Raw genomic sequence first — 18,322 nt, 5'->3', positions numbered from 1 at the left:
CTCTGAATGCCATATTGGCTCAGAATAAAATATTGACCCAGCAAGTCAATATGATTTCTCAGAATCTGACTGGAATGCAAGATGCATCTGGCAGTACTAAAGAAGCCTCCTCTGAAGGAGAAATTTATGACCGTGAGAATCCTACAATGGAAGAGGTGAATTACATGGAAGAATCCTATGGAAACACCTATAATCCTTCATGGAGAAATCATCCAAATTTCTCATGGAAGGATCAATAGAAGCCTCAACAAGGCTTCAATAATAATAATGGTGGGAGAAATAGGTTTGGCAATAGCAAGCCTTTTCCATCATCTTCTCAGCAACAGATAGAGAATTCTAAGTAGAGCCTCTCTGACTTAGCAACCATAGTCTCTGGTCTATCTAAGACCACTCTCAGTTTCATGACTGAAACAAGGTCCTCCATAAGAAATTTGGAGGCACAAGTGGGTCAGCTGAGTAAAAGAGTTACTAAAATCCCTCATAGTACTCTCCCAAGCAATACAGAAGAGAATCCAAAGAGAGAGTGCAAGGCTATCAATATATCCAAAGTGGCCGAACCTATAGAGGAGGAAGAGGCAGTGATTTCCAATGAGGAAGACCTCAATAGACGTCCACTGACCACTAAGGAGTTCCCTAATGAGGAACCAAAGGAATCTGAGGCTCATACAGAGACCATAGAGATTCCACTGAACTTACTGTTGCCATTCATGAGCTCTGATGAGTATTCTTCCTCTGAAGAGGATGAAAATATTGTTGAAGAGAAAGTTGCTCGGTATCTAAGAGCAATCATGAAGCTGAATACCAAGTTATTTGGTAATGAGACTTGGGAGGATGAACCTCCATTGCTCATCAATGAACTGAATGCCTTGGTTCAGCAGAAATTACCTCAGAAGAAACCGGATCCCAGAAGGTTCTTAATTCCTTGCACCATAGGATGACCTTTGAGAAGGCTCTGTGTGACCTTGGTTCAAGCATTAACCTCATGCCACTCTCTGTAATGGAGAAACTGAGGATCTTTGAGGTACAAGCTGCAAGAATCTCACTAGAGATGGCAGACAAATCAATGAAACAGGCTTATGGACTTGTAGAGGATGTCTTAGTGAAGGTTGAAGGCCTTTACATCCCTGCTGACTTCATAATCCTAGACACTGGGAAGGATGAGGATGAATGCATCATCCTTGGAATGCCCTTCCTAGCCACAGCAAGAGCTTTGATTGATGTGGACAGAGTAGAATTAGTCCTGCAACTGAATAAGGACTACCTTGTGTTTAAGGCTCAAGGATCTTCCTCTGTAACCATGGAAAGAAAGCATGAAAAGCTTCTCTCAATACAGAGTCAAGAAAAGCCCCCACATTCAAACTCTAAGTTTGGTGTTGGGAGGCCACCATCAAGCTCTGAGTGTCTGTGAAGCTCTATAAAAGCTCACTGTCAAGCTATTGACATTAAAGAAGCGCTTATTGGGAGGCAACCCAATCTTATTTATCTATGTTAATCACTTTTTCATTTCATTTTCCATTGTTATTTTATGTTTTCTTTAGGTTGATGATCATGTGGAGTCACAAAAACAGCTGCAGAATTAAAGCGGAATCAAAAACAGCATAAAAAATAACACACCATGGAGGACAGGTTTACTGACATTTAAACGCCAGTAAGGATAGCAAAATGGGCATTTAACGCCCAGTCTGGCTGTATTCTGGGCATTAAACGCCAGAATTGCCAGATAGACTGGCGTTTAACGCCAGAAAAGGGTGTCTGGCTGGCGTTAAACGCCAGAAAGGGGAATCAGCCTGGTGTTTAACGCTAGGAAAGGCAGCAGAGCTGGCGTTAAACGCCAGAAATGGCACACAGAGGGCGTTTAAACGCCAGAAAGGTACAGGGACCAGAATTCCTTGACACCTCAGGATCTGTGAACCCCACAGGATCCCCACCTACCCCAACTCTTTTTCTCTCCTTTTCACACCTTTCTATAACACTCTTCCCCAAAATAACCTCCACCAATCACCTCCATTTCTCCTCCAAAACCATCATACAACCCACCTAGCCCCACCCATTCAAATTCAAAACATTTCCCCCCCAAACCCAACTCCTATTACAAGAATTCCCTCTCCACTCCACTCCTATATACGCCCCTCATCACTCCTTCATTTTCACACATCATAACCACCTAAAATCCCCCTTGGCCAAACCACTCACACACCTCCATCTCCTCCATCTTCCTCTAATACTTTCTTTCTTCTTTTGCTCGAGGACGAGCAAACCTTTTAAGTTTGGTGTGGAAAAAAGCTCTGCTTTTTGTTTTTCCATAACCATTAATGGCACCTAAGGCCGGAGAAACCTCTAGGAAGAAGAAAGGGAAGGAAGTTGCTTCCAACTCCGAGTCATGGGAGATGGAGAGATTCATCTCAAAATTCCATCACTAGAAAGAGGATGGAGCAAACAAGAGATGCCACTCATGGACCTCAACAAGAGCATGAGGAAGTCCCTCATTAAGAAATCCCTGAGATGCCTCAAGGGATGCATTTCCCTCCACACAACTATTAGGAGCAACTCAACACCTCTTTAGGAGAATTTGAGTTCCAACATGGAGCAACTAAGAGTGGAGCACCAAGAGCACTCCATCATCCTCCATGAAATCAGAGAGGACCAAAAGGCCATGAGAGAGGAGCAAAAAAGGCAAGGAAGAGATATAGAGGAGCTCAAGAACTCCATTGGTTCTTCAAGAGGAAGAAGAAGCCACCATCACTAAGGTGGACCCATTCTTTAATCTCCTTGTTTATTTTCTTTTCTGTTTTCGGTTTTTATGCTTTATGTTTTAACTATGTCTTCATTACATGATCATTAGTGTTTAGTGTCTATGTCTTAAAGCTATGAATGTTCCATGAATCTTTCACCTTTCTTAAATGAAAAATGTTTTCTGAAAAAGAAAAAGAAGTACATGAATTTCGAATTCTATCTTGAAAATAGTTTAATTATTTTGATGTGGTGGCAATACTTTTTGTTTTCTGAATGAATGCTTGAACAGTGCATATTTTTATAGTGAAGTTTATGAATGTTAAAATTGTTGGCTCTTGAAAGAATAATGAAAAAAGAGAAATGTTATTGATAATCTGAAAAATCATAAAATTGATTCTTGAAGCACGAAAAAGCAGTGAAAAACACAAAGCTTGCGAAATACTCCTATATAAAAACAAATTCCAAAATAATTAAATTATTTAATTCATCATTAAGATCACTGAGGTGAATATCTTGTTTAAAATTTTTTGTACATATATAAATACCTGAAATGCATAGGCTTTATCAGAGATATGAAAAAAGAACTTACAATCTGAAAGGTGTTAAATAGTTTGCAAGGACTAATTGAGTATGAACATTATGAAAAAAGCACTTACAATATGAAAAAAGCACTTACCTCAGAGATATGAAAAAAGAACTAATTGAGTATGAATAGTTTGCAAGGGCAATAGAAGAATTGTACACAGTTCATAATATTTTACAGAAAAAGTGTTGAATATAGAGAAAGTGAGAAACACCACTTGTGCTTGCTTACCTTGCCAATTAAAATAGATTTAGCTTTCTTAAAGCTGGAACCGTGCTTTTCATATTCAGGGGCAAGCTTTTTACAGCGCCCACACCTATGGTAACAAAAAAGTGGTATGAGAAACATAGATCGAGAATTAGAAAAAAAAATGTGCATCTTATCTTTGCTGGATCGCCATGATGAATCACCCGACAAAGTGAAAACCTGGCAACTATATATATAACGAACTTAGAACCTTCAATTGGCACAAAAAAAGTCTCGTTGGTACCCTCACTCTCTCTAGTGTTAATTATACAGAGATTTTATCATCTAATAACTTATATTAAAGGAATCAAATCAAAGAATATAAAGTTAAACATCTATTAATCTACAAAATCAAAGAGAAAAAGGACAATAACACATTCTATTCGGACTGTATACTGAACTAAACCCTAGATAAGGTAAAAATTGAATCAACAAAGGAACCAAAAATGATTTGGTGATTATTTTATTTTGTTACCAACGAGCGTAGAACTCAACAAGTGCTCCTCTGTCCTGACCAACCTCCTTTTCAAACTTATCTTCGGTGAGCACAAAAACATCGTCTGCATAGACAAATACAAGGACGAGAGCAAACACCAACACTCCCAACACTAAACCCCTGCTCCAGATCTGTGCATGCGTCAAAGTGTCAAAGGTGTTCGGGGTTAATTAATGGTCTAATTGTTCTGCCTATTTACAAAGATCGAAGCATAAAAGTGGAACCAGATATTGCCAAGCTCAATTTTGTATTCTAATAATCCTAATTCATCCTATCAAAGAAATATTTCAGAATAACAGTGACAATTGAATTTCAGCAATGTATATTGAATAAAAAAAGAATTGGGGAAAAAGCATCAGGTTGCGATAGAACACAAATTGGGAGCACAAGAATTAGAATTGAGAGGGAGATTAAGAAACTCATACCTGATGACTAGAGCGCAATTCAGATTTCAATCAAAATTAGCACTAGCTTCTCCGAGAAAAGGATTCAGATTGCGATTAACATTGATATGAAAACTTGGAAGAGATTTGAGCGGTGAAGAAGAAGAAGAAGAAGAAGAAGAAGAAGAAGAAGAAGAAGAAGAAGAAGAAGAAGAAGAAGAAGAAGAAGAAGAAGAAGAAGAAGAAGAAGAAGAAGAAGAAGAAGAAGAAGAAGAAGAAGAACGGTGTGTGATTCTCGGAGGTAATGAAGCACTAGAGTAATTTGTGTGAGGTAGAGTGACGAGGCTCCCAGAGTCAGATATTTTTGGTTTAGTAGTTTAAGTTTGTTGTTATTTTTGAAATTTTAGTTTCTTTTTAGTGGCCATAGTTTAAATTACCGTTAAAATTTATAGTATTAATGGTAAATATACAATTGTCACTAAAAGTTAATTTAAAAAAAATTATGACAATAATATTATGGCCGCTAAAAATTTGTCGCTAAAATTTTTTTCCTGTAGTGCTATTCCAAATAAAATAATAAACTAATGTATAATTTTTAACCATTTTAAACCCATGGCTATTTTACAATTGATACACTTAATAACGTTATTAATAGCTAAAATATGAATTTAAATGTCACTATTTATATAATTCACATAAATTGAGAGTTAAAATTAGTTATAATTTAGTTACATATGATCTGTTTTATTACTCCGTTATTCATAAAAGCTTGAAAAATAAAAGCTAAAGTGTGTGTACCATTTACATATATACAGGAGCGCAGGTACATATAAGTAAAGGGGCAATGCCCCCCCCCCAAATTTTAGTTTTTATTTAAAAAAAAATTAGTCTGGTCCCCCTTTTTTTATTTCCCAGCCCCTCTCTCTTTTTGCTCTATCTTTTTCAATCCCCCCTTTTAATTCCTACAAGAAAACCCAGCCCAATAGCTCATTCCCTATCCTTTTTTTATTTCCCAACCCCTATCCCTTTTTTTATTTCCCAACGTCAGTTTTTCCATTCCTTTTTTTATTTCCCAGCATACAACCACTCTCTCCCTCTCCCCCTTCTCGCTTTGGCTTTCTAAAATTTTAGGTAACAACTTTTTCTATTCTTCTTCTTCTTTATCTCTTTAATCTTCTTATCTTTTACAGTTTTGCCTCTTTGACTCTTATTTTTTTTTTTTTTGCAGATTAAAAAAAAGATAGTAGTTTAACAAGTGATTTTTTATTCTTCTTTCTCAAAAAAGGTTCTATTTTTATTCTTTTTTATATATTTAGTTATTTACTTAATTAGTTAATTTATTATTATTTGTTAATTAAGTTTATGTTATTATATGTTAGTTTGTATATTTAGTTTTTTTTATTAATTAACTATTTAATTATAATTTTATATTATTTATACTAGGATGTTAGTATTATTGTTCCGAATTTTAATATTTTATTTTAAATTGAAATATAATTTTTATATTTTATAAAGATTTAGACTGTAATTTACACTTTTTGCTAAATATATTTTTAATTATAGGAACTTATTTGGCCATTTGAATTATGAGTAAGTTCAAAATCATTGATACATTTTTTAAAAGAAAAGATCAAGAGAATGAAGATGCTTCTACTATTACTACTCCAATACTTGAGGGGTCATCAAATTTCATTACTTCAAGTTCTTCATTGAATAGCTCAAAGCGTCCATGAATTCTTCCAAATCAACTGGATGTTTTTCGTTTGGAAAGAGATCCTGGAATGCGACCAATGATTTGGAAGTTTCCTCCAAATAAAAGAGATGAAATCCGTCAGGCTTATATTAAAGTTGGGCCAAATCAACCAATTCTTGATAATTATCCATTTTCTAGTGATAAAAGTCATCGTCGCTTTCAAGCTTCATGGTTTAAATTGTTCCCATCTTGGTTAGAATATTCTATAGAAGATGATGCTATATATTGTTTTCCGTGCTTTCTTTTTGCTAAGGAACCTTCAATCAATACGGGTTCAAATGCTTTTATTGAGAATGGTTTCAGGAATTGGAAGAAAGTAAATAGTGAAAAAGAATGTGCTCTTTTGAATCACATTGGCAAAGGTCCTAACTCATTCCATCATAACGTGCTGAAATCATGTGATGATTTGATGAAACAATCACAATATATTGACAGACTTTTTCATAAGCAAACATCAGAAGAGATTGAAAAGAATCGAATTCGACTAGGAGCATCTATAGATTGCATTAGATGGTTGACATTTCAAAGTTGTGCATACAGAGGACATGATAAAAGCCAAAGTTCATGCAACAGAGGTAACTTTTTAGAAATGTTGAAATTTTTGGGATCTTACAATGAAAGAGTGAAAAAGAATGTTTTGAAAAATGCTCCAAAAAATGTTGAGTATACTTCAAATGATGTCCAAAAAGAAATTCTACATATTCTTGCTACTAAGGTGAGAAATTCAATTAGAGAAGAGATTGGAGATGCCAAATTTTGTATTATTGTTGATGAAGCTAGAGATGAATCTAAAAAGGAGCAAATGGCCATTGTTTTGAGATTTGTTACTCTAGATGGTTTTGTTAAAGAGAGATTCTTTGATGTTGTGCATGTCATTGATACTTGTGCAACAACTTTAAAGAAAGAATTGATTTCTGTCCTTTCTCATTATAATCTCCAAGTTGAAAATATTAGGGGTCAAGGGTATGATGGTGCTAGCAACATGCGGGGTGAGTGGAATGGTTTGTAAGCTTTGTTTCTTAAAGATTCTCCACAAGCATACTATGTGCATTGTTTTTCTCATAGGTTACAATTAGCATTGGTAGCAGCTTCAAGAGAGGTACTTCAAATTCATGAATTTTTTACTCAATTAAACTCTATTGTCACTATTGTTAGTGCTTCTTCAAAAAGACATGATCAATTACAAGAAGCTCAAGCAATTGAAAATGCAAACTTGGTTGCTCAAAATGAATTAGAAACAGGCAAATGTGCGAATCAAATAAGCACTTTACAAAGAGCTGGGGATACTTGATGGAGCTTTCACTTTAATTCTATTTGTAGTTTGGTAAAAATGTTTACTGCTACCAATATTGTTCTCAATAATATCATTGAAGACGGGACAACTTATGCACAAAGAGGTGAGGCTTATGGTGTTAGTAAAATATTATTGTCATTTGAATTTGTTTTCACTTTGCACTTGATGAAAGAGATTATGGAAATCACTAATGTTCTTTGTCAAGCACTGCAACAACAATCTCAAGATATTCTTAATGCAATGCATATTGTTTTTACATCAAAGTTACTTCTTCAACAATTAAGAGATGGTGGATGGTGCAATTTTCTTGCAAATGTTAAAGATTTTTGTGAAAAACATGAAATTGAAGTCCCTAATATGAGTGCACAATATGTTTTTAGAAGAGGTCGATCTCGTCAACCAAGTGTGACAGTTGAGCATCATTATCGAATAGATGTATTCTTGGCAACAATTGACTCTCAAATACAAGAGTTGAATAGTAGATTTAATGAGCAAACAATAGAGCTTTTGACTTTGAGTTGTGCTTTGGATCCTAAGGACAATTTCAAATCATTTAATATTGAAGAAATTAGCAAGTTAGCAGAGAAGTTTTATCCCCTTGACTTTCCTTCTAATGAGCTAAATATTTTGAAATCTCAGTTGCAACATTATCAGCATGATATACCAAATCATTTGAAAGGCATTGGTACACTTTCTGAATTGTGCAACAAGTTGCAAGAAACGGAAAAATCAAGAACTTATCACATAGTTGATAGATTAATACGTCTTGTTTTGACTCTACCAGTGTCTACAACAACAACAGAAAGAGCTTTTTTAACAATGAAAATTGTTAAGACAAGACTCCGAAGTAAGATAGCTGATGAATTTCTTGCAGACAATTTGGTCATTTATATAGAAAAAGAATTAGCAGCTATTTTCGACACAAATTCAATTATAGATGATTTTGAAAATAGAAAAAAACGTCGAATAGCCTTTTCATGATACAAAACTGTAAGTAGTAATTTTTATATATTATTGTCTTACTTTAATTGAGATTTTATATATATATATATATATATATATATATATATATATATATATATTTTAATTTTATCAATAGAAATAATAATATAAAATATAACACTGCCCCCTAAATAGTTAGCCTAACTCCGTCCCTGCATATATAGGCATACATATATGACAATGTTATTTTTATTTTAGTGTTAATATCTTTAAACAAAACACATCACGTACCAAGCAAAACAGCGAATAAAAAAAAGTTAAAATGAAATATAATAAAATAAAATAAAATAAAATAAAAGATCAAATTATGGATAAATGTGAGTATGTATAGAACAATAACAACCGATAAAAAAAGGCCAAGAACGTTATACAGGTCTGGCCGTCTGGATTGCAATGTGTTTAAAGGAGTTAAAACTTTTGCCTTTGATAAGAACGCCAAGCCAATGAATCTTGGTTTTAATGACATTTCTTCTCCTCTTACCTCAAAGGTATAGGGTTTAAATCCTAAAAAATGCAATTGAAAAAAAATGTGATAAAATATGTGAGAAATGTGTGAATATGTTGTATATTTAAAATTGGGGATTGTCCAATCAAATCTATCGACCAAAAAAAAAAAGAACGCCAAATTAAAAATTTTATTTTTTTATCCAATCCAAACACATACAACAATTGATAATAAATTATTTTTATAGTAATTAATCAGAACATGGAAATAGATAATATATTTCTAAAATAGAAGACAATGTTATATGATCCTCCAATTATAAAGTAATGGATTTTTCTTTTTTCTATTTTTTTTCGTTCTTCTTTCTTGCGCGATTATAATTGGAATAGAATTGGGGAAAAATTATAATTTTCTACTCGGTTTAATGTGATGAATTTTTTGGATGTTAAATTTCGGAAGAGAAATTACATTTTAATGAATAATAATGTGATTGACAGAAATGTTAGAGATTTGATTTAAAAAAAATTAAAATTAATTTTAAAAAGGACATTAATGATTCTAAATATACAAAAAAAAAGGTGAATAATAAAAAAAATCAATAATAAAAAAATGTACATCACGTACTTATGAAGAAAATAAGTTTTATTTTATTATATTTCCATATTATAGTTACTCTTTTGACTACCTGCATTACCAATATTATTTATCATAAGATAATTATATCATAGCATCTACATCAACTAGCAGAGTCACTACTACTACACCTTTCTTAATTAGGTCCATTACCACTGGCTTTTTTACATACATATAAAATAAAATAAATTATTAGATTTTATTATTATTAATACCATTATAATTTCATCAAAGATTTAAGGTGATTTCCATGAACAAATTCCGATTTAAGCAGTTACAGACGTTTCAACAGCAACATAAGCAGCAACTTCTGATTTGACGTCAGCTAATTCCCATAATTCAGGCAATGCTTCCCTAAGATTGTGGATGCTTTCTAATGAATAATCTGCACCTTTCGCTCTTTGAGACGTACCAACCTAGTAACCAAACACAAATTAGAGGCTCATATTAGTTACTCACATTTCGTAAATACAAGTTATTAATAATAATGATAATAAAATACAGAAAATATTTTAAGTGAATCACGGTGTTTTAGAGATTTTAATTATTAATTTCAATTGTAAAATTGATTTTAATCATTGATTTCAATTATATAATAATTGAGATCAATGACTAAACTTACTGCAACACCGGATTTCGTAGTACACCTAAAATGCTTCCAATAATTATACAATAGAAATATGTAATGCCAATCAGTTCAATTCCCAACTAGGAAACAAAAATTTCGCAGTGACTCACCAGCACTGTGTCAAGTCCCACACGTTTTCCAGCTTGTATGTTCCTCACACTGTCCTCAAAGAACAACTGAAAATGACACATAAAACTGTAAGAAAAATAAATAATTCAAAGGGAGAAAAGGTATAAAGTGAAGTACCAAAATATCCCGTAAAAAACATTATATTATTGACAAAAGAGGAATGCTAGGGGCCAGCAGATTTTGTGAGTTGTAGCCATCAATTAGCCATCAATAGTGTATTTAATGGTGTGAGATTTCATCTAATGGTAGAGAATCACTCATTTTCCTTTTGCTGGCTAAATGCTGGCCAAATTTTAATAAATCTGCTGGTCCCCTAGACTTTCCCTCGACAAAAATCACTTAAATTAAATAAAACTTTTGTAGCATGTCCAAAGTAAAACGTGATTTGATTATAGAAGGTATAAGAATGATGGATAATTTTGCCAACATGTAAATTTCTTCAGGAATTTAATTTTTTGTTTCTTTATGAATAATTTTCACAGCGGCATGAGCTTATCTTTGAGGATACTTCTGGTATTTCACTTGAACAAATTAAGTTTAGCAAGGTCTGGTTTTAATTTTCTTACAGTTCTTTGTGGGTCTAGGTTTGCTATTTTGAGTGCCAATTGAATGGCATTTTCTGAGGGCTTGCAAATAATTGGTGTCTTTGGCAGATTAGAACTCGGATTCATCTGAGCAAAATGAGCTATGATGTCAAAGATTTTGGAGCTACTACCACCCCCATTATTATTATTCTCGGTTTGATTGATGTTTCTTCTAGAACTACCAATGAAGTCAATGTCGTTTTCGTCATCATCATCGTCAGAAACATTGCTTTTGTGGATTGGATTTAAGGTCTCAAAGCAAATTATCCCTTCAAAGCAATCCTCTAATCCAAGTCTGTTAAGTGCCTTAACTGCATGCACTTTGTCTGCATTTGTGAAGATCTGCAATAAGGGCAAAACAGAGAATGCACGCAACAACATTAGGTTTCATTAATTTGAATATTCTCAAAATTTTCTTTGCTTAATTAATAAACAACTTACCAGTTTTCTATAGGGTAGGCTCAGCAAGAGGTTTCTTAGAACTGTGTCGGGTTTTAGATTCTCATAAGGCAATCTCCCATGAACATAACTGGAAAAAACATTGTAACATCAAAATTGAATTTCACCTTTTCAAGATAATAGAAGAAGTAAAATTAAGAGGAATATACTAAGAAATTTTTAGTCCGACAATTTATTTTTTTAACAAATTTTAAACACCAAATTAGCCCTAAATTTTTTATTTTGTTAGACAAATCAATTCTCATGTCAAATTTCCATTAAAAAAATTATATAAATTAGTATTTGTCGTTATTTAACGATTTTTAATAACTTCTAAAATTTTTAGATCAATTTCTCTATATAGATAAATAATATAAATATAAAAACTGATGTATGTAACAAAATAAAATTATTCAATAAAATAAAACTTTGGAGAATAATTTAGTGAATAATGTTTTTTGAGGACTAAAGCGTCCACATAAAAATTTCTTCAAAAATGATTTGGGTAGTACTCTCTAAAATTAATAAGTAAAAATAATTGAAAACTTCTTAAAAAAATATAAATAATATACCTGTGATATTCATCGTAGTCAAAGTCATATCCAATTGCCTGAATTAACAATGAAACAAAAACGAATATAATAGGTTTAAGACTCACTTTGTCTAATTTGTGAAATGAAAAATAGTAAAAATTGAAAGGAAGAACCGTACCCTTAAACCAGCCATAGTTGTTCCGTAGTTCTTGTAGAGAAGGTTGGACAACTCATCAATCTTTCTTCTCTCTATGCCAAGTTTCTTCACCATATACTCTATGTATCAAAATTAGCATTTATGTCATTATCAAAGAATGCAAAGAAAAATAAAATTAATAAATTAACAAAGTTTTGTTTGGTTCTAAAGATATTACACAAAAATACAGAAATATTGTGTCTCTTTTGTTTTAATAAATTCAAATATAGTTTTAAAAAATGTAGAAAGAAGTATTTACCTTTGATATTTTGGCCACATGCTTTTGCAATCCCACAGCTCAGTGGATACAAAGTATCATCTAAATCTAAAACCAATATATATATATAATAATTATTATAATCATATCCACATGAAGTTTCAGATTTTACAACTAATGATTAATTAATGAATAATCATAAAACTAATAGTAAAAGGCTTACCAAATAAAAGGCAATCATATTTTGGTCTCTGGGCCTGTCTGAAGCGGTTCTCATACTCCATTTCTGGCACAAAACCTTTTCAAAGATAATAATAACACAAATTTAAAGAAAGTTGAGCAATTTGTTGATGCATGACAAATTGAACAGAACAAAATATTTATATGGGAACAAAAATACGCTGTGATTATCAAATTAACACAATCTTAATGGCCTTTGCAATTATTATTATTTTATATTTTGAATTGGTCATAATTGACTCAGATTAGCACCAACAGAATCAAAAGCCTCTTCAAGGGAGACAAATAATCAAGGTGCCATTCTAATCCATTTCGGATAAAGGCTTTTGTTTAAGATTCTCAGTGAACAGTTCACAATCACTTGAATTAAATTTCACTTTATTTTATTTTTTCTCTTTGAAGGTTCAACAGTGGTGTTCCTTTGGGGCACTGAACTTTGGACAAACATGTGTTTGTTCTAAAATTGTCTTCAATTATTACATTGGCAAGAATATTAAAAAGAGAAAAAGATTATTGAGAAATAAGAGAGCACAAACAGAAAAACCCCTTTATATTATATGGTCTTTTGAAAAACAGAACGTAACTAATAGTTATAGGACAGAGAAAATCTCTTTCCAAAGTGCATCAGCTTTTCGGATCACATAATCAATCATTCAAAGACATTTTCTAGAAAACTGACTAATTGTACTGTTCTTTTAAAAAGAAAACTTAGTGAAAAACTGTAGAAATTTCAGTCCTCATAATACAAAAGAGAAATGTTATAAACTCTTTCCAAATCACCAAATAAAGAACGGAGAAATTGTTCTGAAATCTACTTTAGTGCATTTCAAAGAAAGAAAAGCCTCAAAAGCATAAACTTTTGACTAAGACTTTTGGTGTCTTTATGGATCACCAAGAAGGTGTTGGTTTATATGAATTATGTGAAGAGTGAAAAGATTAATAGCAAGAAAAAAGAAAAGAAAAATTTGGAGTCATTGCCTTACCAGAAGCAGAACAAGAATGTGTGAGAAAAAGATTATGAAGAGAAGAAACAAAAGCTTTTAAGAGAGCAACAGAATAGAAATGCAATAGTATTGAAGAATGTGAGGTAGATAGGGAGGAAGAACAAGAGAGCCAAATAGGAGTATTTATAGAGAAGAAATTGTTGCTTCTGTGGCAGGGATATTTCTAAATTTTTTTTTTTGGTGACTATCTCTGAATTAATATAATAATAATAATAATAATTTATTTTTCATTATAATTTTTGAAAGAATTTTGAATTAATGTTTTTTTATTATTTACAACCATTTTATTTGAGTATTAGAGATTCTAAAGGAAATGTAATTTTAGTTAAAGTGTATTTTAAAAATATGGTTAAGAGGGAATTAAAAAAGAAAACTTTTTTTCAAATATAATAGGTAGAAAAGAAAAAAAAAATAAACATTTAATTTATATTTTATATCAAAAATTTCTTCATGAATATTCTTAGTTACCGATACCCTTCCTATGTTATTCAATTACTTTTTGATAATTTCTCAAATACAATAACTAATGCAACTCTCATGATGATTGCTTTGATTTTTAGCTTCTCTAAGAAAGCGACAGCAATCGCCAATCTGCACATATTTAAAATTTGTTGATTTTATACTCTTTTTTCCTGGACTTTATGAAAGAATCAAAATCGTGGTTTTCCAGTTGTATACTTTCACTCTTTCACTACCTCACTTATTGAAATGAGCTTTTGTGTTGTGTTAAGGGTGATCAATTGCGAAATCTACATCAGCAGCGCAATTATCAAATGACATGATGCATGAAACAAAAACAAAAATACAAATTAAACTATTTCATGTATATAATTGGTGGGTCCCACAAAAAGTAATAATGAGTTCTCTCATAACTTAAGTTTGTTTTTTTTTTTTTTTTTAACTGAAGTCTTCGATTCGTCTTTGAAATTGGCGTGCTGCATGCATTAAAATTGTTCCTAATATTTAATTGCACAAAAAATATTTAAGATTAGTCAACGTAATTCACGTTAGTTTTTGACTTATTTTTTTTTAATTGTGCGCTAATATATTATTAATCAGTCTATCGTCATATCATTATATTTGGACAAATTATGATGTGACACATTGATGCATCTTCATCATTAATTATTTTTCTTGTTTTAATTTATTATTTTTTCAGGTTTAATTATAATTTTATCTTTTAATTTTGTCACTTTTAAGTATTTTGTGCTACTAAGGTATTTGTTAAGTGTTTTTAAAAAATTATGATAAAAAAATATGTAAATCAAGTAGTAAATTTAAAATTGATCAAAGAGCAAGCTTAGCATGAAGAATGAAGAGCCAAGGACGTGAGGGTGAACCCATGCAAGCCATGCACTTGAGCAAAAGATAGGTCGTGCCATGCCCTAGAGTAGAGAAAGGAAGGTGTGCCACGCCCCTGCATCACCATGCTACGCGTGCCACCCCAGGCACAAGACGCGCAACGCCCATCAACAAAGAAGGAAGGGCATGTTACATGCCATCCAAAGAATGCCACACCCTAGAGAGGAAGACTTGGCATGTTGCACAAATTCAAGGGCTTGCCACGCCTAAAAGCATCAACAAGGGTGTGCCATGCCAAGCTCCAACCATGTCATGCCTCAGTACCATTAAAGAGGGGCGTGCCATGCCCATGAAGAAAATCAAAGGCATGCCACGTTTGAACCTAGTCCATCCCCTGGATGCAATTCAAGAAGAAGGGAGTGTCACGCCAAGAAGTAGGCGTGCCACGCCCCGGTAAATTCAATTCCCTAGAAGCCATTCAAGTCAATGGCGTGCCACGAGACAAGGAGCGCGTGCCATGCGTTAGCAAAATCAAGTGCTTGGATGCAATCCAAGAAGAGGGCGTGCTACGCCAAGCCAAGAACTGGGAATTCCACGCTCTAGCCCAGTTCAAGCCCTAGGAATGTTTCCCGAACCAGGCATGCCACAAGGGGTCATGGGCGTGCCACACTAGCCCAGAATTACCTTATCCAGTGTTGATTCATCACAAGCCCAACCTTGAAGATTTTATTTTAATTTGAAGATTGAAGAAGATTCAGCATTTAATTAGTTTTGAATTCCTTTTAATTCTATTTTGAAATTTAAGATTCGAATTAGTTAGAGATTATGTTAATTATTCTAATTAAGATAAGTTTAGGATTTGAATTTGAATTAGAAAAATCTAGGTATAATAAGTGAATTAGATTCACAGAAGTGGACACCGAGCTTCCTCCACAGACTTTTTTATCTTTGTATTTTTGCATTCTCCATGAGTCATTAATCCTTTTTCAAGGGGTTATGAGCTCTGTTTCTATTTTCTATAAATTATTATTCTAAGTTTTCTTTTATTTTAAAGCTTGCATTGATCTGTTTATGATTGAGTGTTTCGTTCTTCATCCTTAAAGGATTAGTAGTGCCGACAGGTGTGCTAATCCTATTCTAAATTTGTTTACTGACTTGACAAAGCTTATATCTAAATTTTGCTTGAAAAATCTTTCACATGGCTTTCTAAATTGACTAGACATAGCATTTTTAAAACGTGCGGCACAGTACATGATTTTTTATTACCCTAGTTTTGAATATGTGACATATAATTTAGATTTGGACGATTTTTGAAAATTGTGTTCCCGCATAAGATTCAATTGGATAGGACTAACTTGGATATGTGACATATAATCTGGCCTAAGGACTGCTCTTGAATCTTATGTGGAATTGAATCAGTTTTTATACTTAACCTCTTTGGTTAATCGACTGAACAAGACATTGGCTGTTGATTAACTAAGGAAAAACCAAGGAGCCAAGGAATTGGAAATCGGTTAATTAAAATTTGTCATGAACGATCCTTGCTTGCTTTGAACAGAGAATACAAAGTTTAATTCTTCTAAAGACTTAAGCTTCCCCAAAACCCTTGACTTTCCCATCATATATATTTTCCTCTAATAATCACACGTGCTATCTCAAGCAATTCAAAATCCTAGCTCTCAAGTTTCTTCAAGCCTTTACTTTTCCAACAAGTCTTTAAGATTTTAGCACCCAACAATTCCAAGTTTTATTGATCTAATTAGTAGTTTAATTTGATATTTGCATGCTCAATCCATTAATCCTCATGGAAACAATATTCACTCACCATTACTTGAATGATCCAGTGCACTTGCCGGTATTCATGAGCTCTACTTTTCGCTCATCACACATGTTACTAATGGTCCACGTCATCAAAACACATCAGCATGCCCTTAATGGAAAATAAGTTAGGGACTAATGTGGTTTATGTTGGCCAATCTCATGAGCATTTTTGGTGCAATTTTAATCTCAGAAATGATTTTGGAATTTTACTCTTGTTTTTTCCTTTCTATTTTGTAATTATAATTAATTTAGACATAAGAGAGGTTTATTTGCTTTAGAGACTTGCCCTCTCTATCAGAAGGAGAATGCAACTGTGCTTCGCTGCATTCATGGCTGTAAAAATCAAACAAGGTTTGGGAAATTTTGTTTCTCTAGCTTCTGGATTTCTTTACAAGATTTAATCTTGCAACATGGGTTTGACAGGAAATGTTAAAGTATCACATTTTATTTGATTTTGGATTGTGGTGGAATGGCATCATTGAAATAATGAAATCTTTGAGCCCCCAAGGTATATGGTCTCTGTCTTCTGTGGTGTTGAGTATGATGACACGTCATCTTAAGTTGTTTTTAGGGTTCTTTTTTATTTGTTTCCTTAGATTTTTAATCAAATTTCTTATATTTTCTAGTGAAATTTCATAACTAATCAAATATTTGGAGTTGTGTTAGTATTATTGTTAAAGGTTTCAGAATGTCCTAGAGAAAGAAAGAGGGGTTGAATTTATGGCCTCCTTTTTGAACCTCTTTTTGCCTTTTTGATTCTAACTGGAATAGGAAATTTGTTGCTGATGCTTCTATTTAGTTGAAATTCAGGAGACAATTTTATTTTGTCTCTTCACAATACATTTAGGAATAAAGCAACTTTTTAATTGCGGATAGCTGTGACTTTTGAGAAATATACAATGTAGGAGTCACTTTTATTTTGTCTCTTAACGAAATGAAATAGAAGAATTGTAGGGAAGAGAAAATCACTCAGCCATGTATCTTGGTTCAGCCACCATGTGCAATGTGACCTACATCCTATCTCTCCCACAACAATGGAGGAAATTGCACTATCTTTCACAAAGTTTACAAATACCAATTTTCCTAGGATTCAATCCAATTCTATTTGGGACAAACCCAGCTTTTACCCAAGCTAGATTTGACTAGGTTCACTCCCTAGATTTTTAACCACTAAATGCTCACCCAACTTAGCAAGAGAATCTCCTCGAGATCATGTGTATAAAATAGAAAAACATACAAAAGAGCTTTGACATAATTTTCTGATTTTTTCTTATATCTCTCTTTATCTTTTCTCTCAATGGCTTTTACTGATTGCTCACATGATGCCTTTTTCCATTGAAAAGAAACAAAGAAAAGATGAACACTGAAGAACAGAAAATTCAGTGTAAAACTCTGAAGGCAAAGAAGGGGATAGCTTGTAAGCTATGAGAACTCAAACTATATGCTCAATCCTTGAATCAATCTCTAGTCGTTTACCTCTTTAATAAAGGAGTAAAGCTTCCAAAGCTTGAACCTTGGCTTGCACAGTCGATTTCTTCCCCAAATATCATAGCAGCAGCAACATACAAGACAGCAGCAACAATTAAAGTTAATATGCAAACAAACCTTGCTCCTTCTTTTTCATTCTTTTTTCAATCTTCTTCAAGGATCTAAGCCGTATAT

The 18,322-nt window shown here is 32.9% G+C and overlaps 3 protein-coding genes across 3 annotated transcripts; 2 read left to right on the top strand and 1 right to left on the bottom strand.

Moving 5' to 3' along the window:
* The first annotated feature begins 6,231 nt into the window (after positions 1–6,231).
* LOC112742717 (uncharacterized) lies at positions 6,232–7,203 on the top strand. Its single transcript, XM_025791950.1, has one exon. It carries the CDS (start codon positions 6,232–6,234, stop codon positions 7,201–7,203), a length of 972 nt encoding a protein of 323 aa, XP_025647735.1.
* A 321-nt stretch (positions 7,204–7,524) lies between these two features.
* LOC112742716 (uncharacterized) lies at positions 7,525–8,694 on the top strand. Its single transcript, XM_025791949.1, has 2 exons — positions 7,525–8,370; positions 8,689–8,694. The coding sequence occupies exons 1-2, from the start codon at positions 7,525–7,527 to the stop codon at positions 8,692–8,694; spliced, it is 852 nt and encodes a 283-aa protein (XP_025647734.1).
* Positions 8,695–9,559: 865 nt separating this feature from the next.
* LOC112743037 (uncharacterized) lies at positions 9,560–13,626 on the bottom strand. The gene is made up of 9 exons (XM_025792266.3): positions 13,517–13,626; positions 12,517–12,591; positions 12,336–12,401; positions 12,059–12,156; positions 11,920–11,957; positions 11,351–11,438; positions 10,892–11,251; positions 10,307–10,372; positions 9,560–9,984 (listed from the first exon to the last, which is right to left on the bottom strand). The coding sequence occupies exons 2-9, from the start codon at positions 12,575–12,577 to the stop codon at positions 9,835–9,837; spliced, it is 927 nt and encodes a 308-aa protein (XP_025648051.1). The 5' UTR covers positions 12,578–12,591; positions 13,517–13,626; the 3' UTR covers positions 9,560–9,834.
* Between the last annotated feature and the right edge of the window lie 4,696 nt (positions 13,627–18,322).

Source organism: Arachis hypogaea, chromosome 14 (genome assembly GCF_003086295.3).
Source record: "Arachis hypogaea cultivar Tifrunner chromosome 14, arahy.Tifrunner.gnm2.J5K5, whole genome shotgun sequence".
NCBI lineage: Eukaryota > Viridiplantae > Streptophyta > Magnoliopsida > Fabales > Fabaceae > Arachis > Arachis hypogaea.
Note: the sequence above shows the minus strand (reverse complement) of the source record. Positions and strands in the feature narration are given on the sequence as shown.

What these genes read in the sequence shown, in the direction of transcription:
- LOC112743037 (XM_025792266.3), bottom strand. Translation starts at nt 12,577, where the DNA reads ATGGAGTATGAGAACCGCTTCAGACAGGCCCAGAGACCAAAATATGAT. An exon ending in ATATGATTGCCTTTTATTTG is followed by an intron (nt 12,402 to 12,516) that starts GTAAGCCTTTTA and finishes TATTGGTTTTAG; the next exon opens with ATTTAGATGATACTTTGTAT. An exon ending in ATGTGGCCAAAATATCAAAG is followed by an intron (nt 12,157 to 12,335) that starts GTAAATACTTCT and finishes TTTGATACATAG; the next exon opens with AGTATATGGTGAAGAAACTT.
- LOC112742717 (XM_025791950.1), top strand. Translation starts at nt 6,232, where the DNA reads ATGATTTGGAAGTTTCCTCCAAATAAAAGAGATGAAATCCGTCAGGCT.
- LOC112742716 (XM_025791949.1), top strand. Translation starts at nt 7,525, where the DNA reads ATGTTTACTGCTACCAATATTGTTCTCAATAATATCATTGAAGACGGG.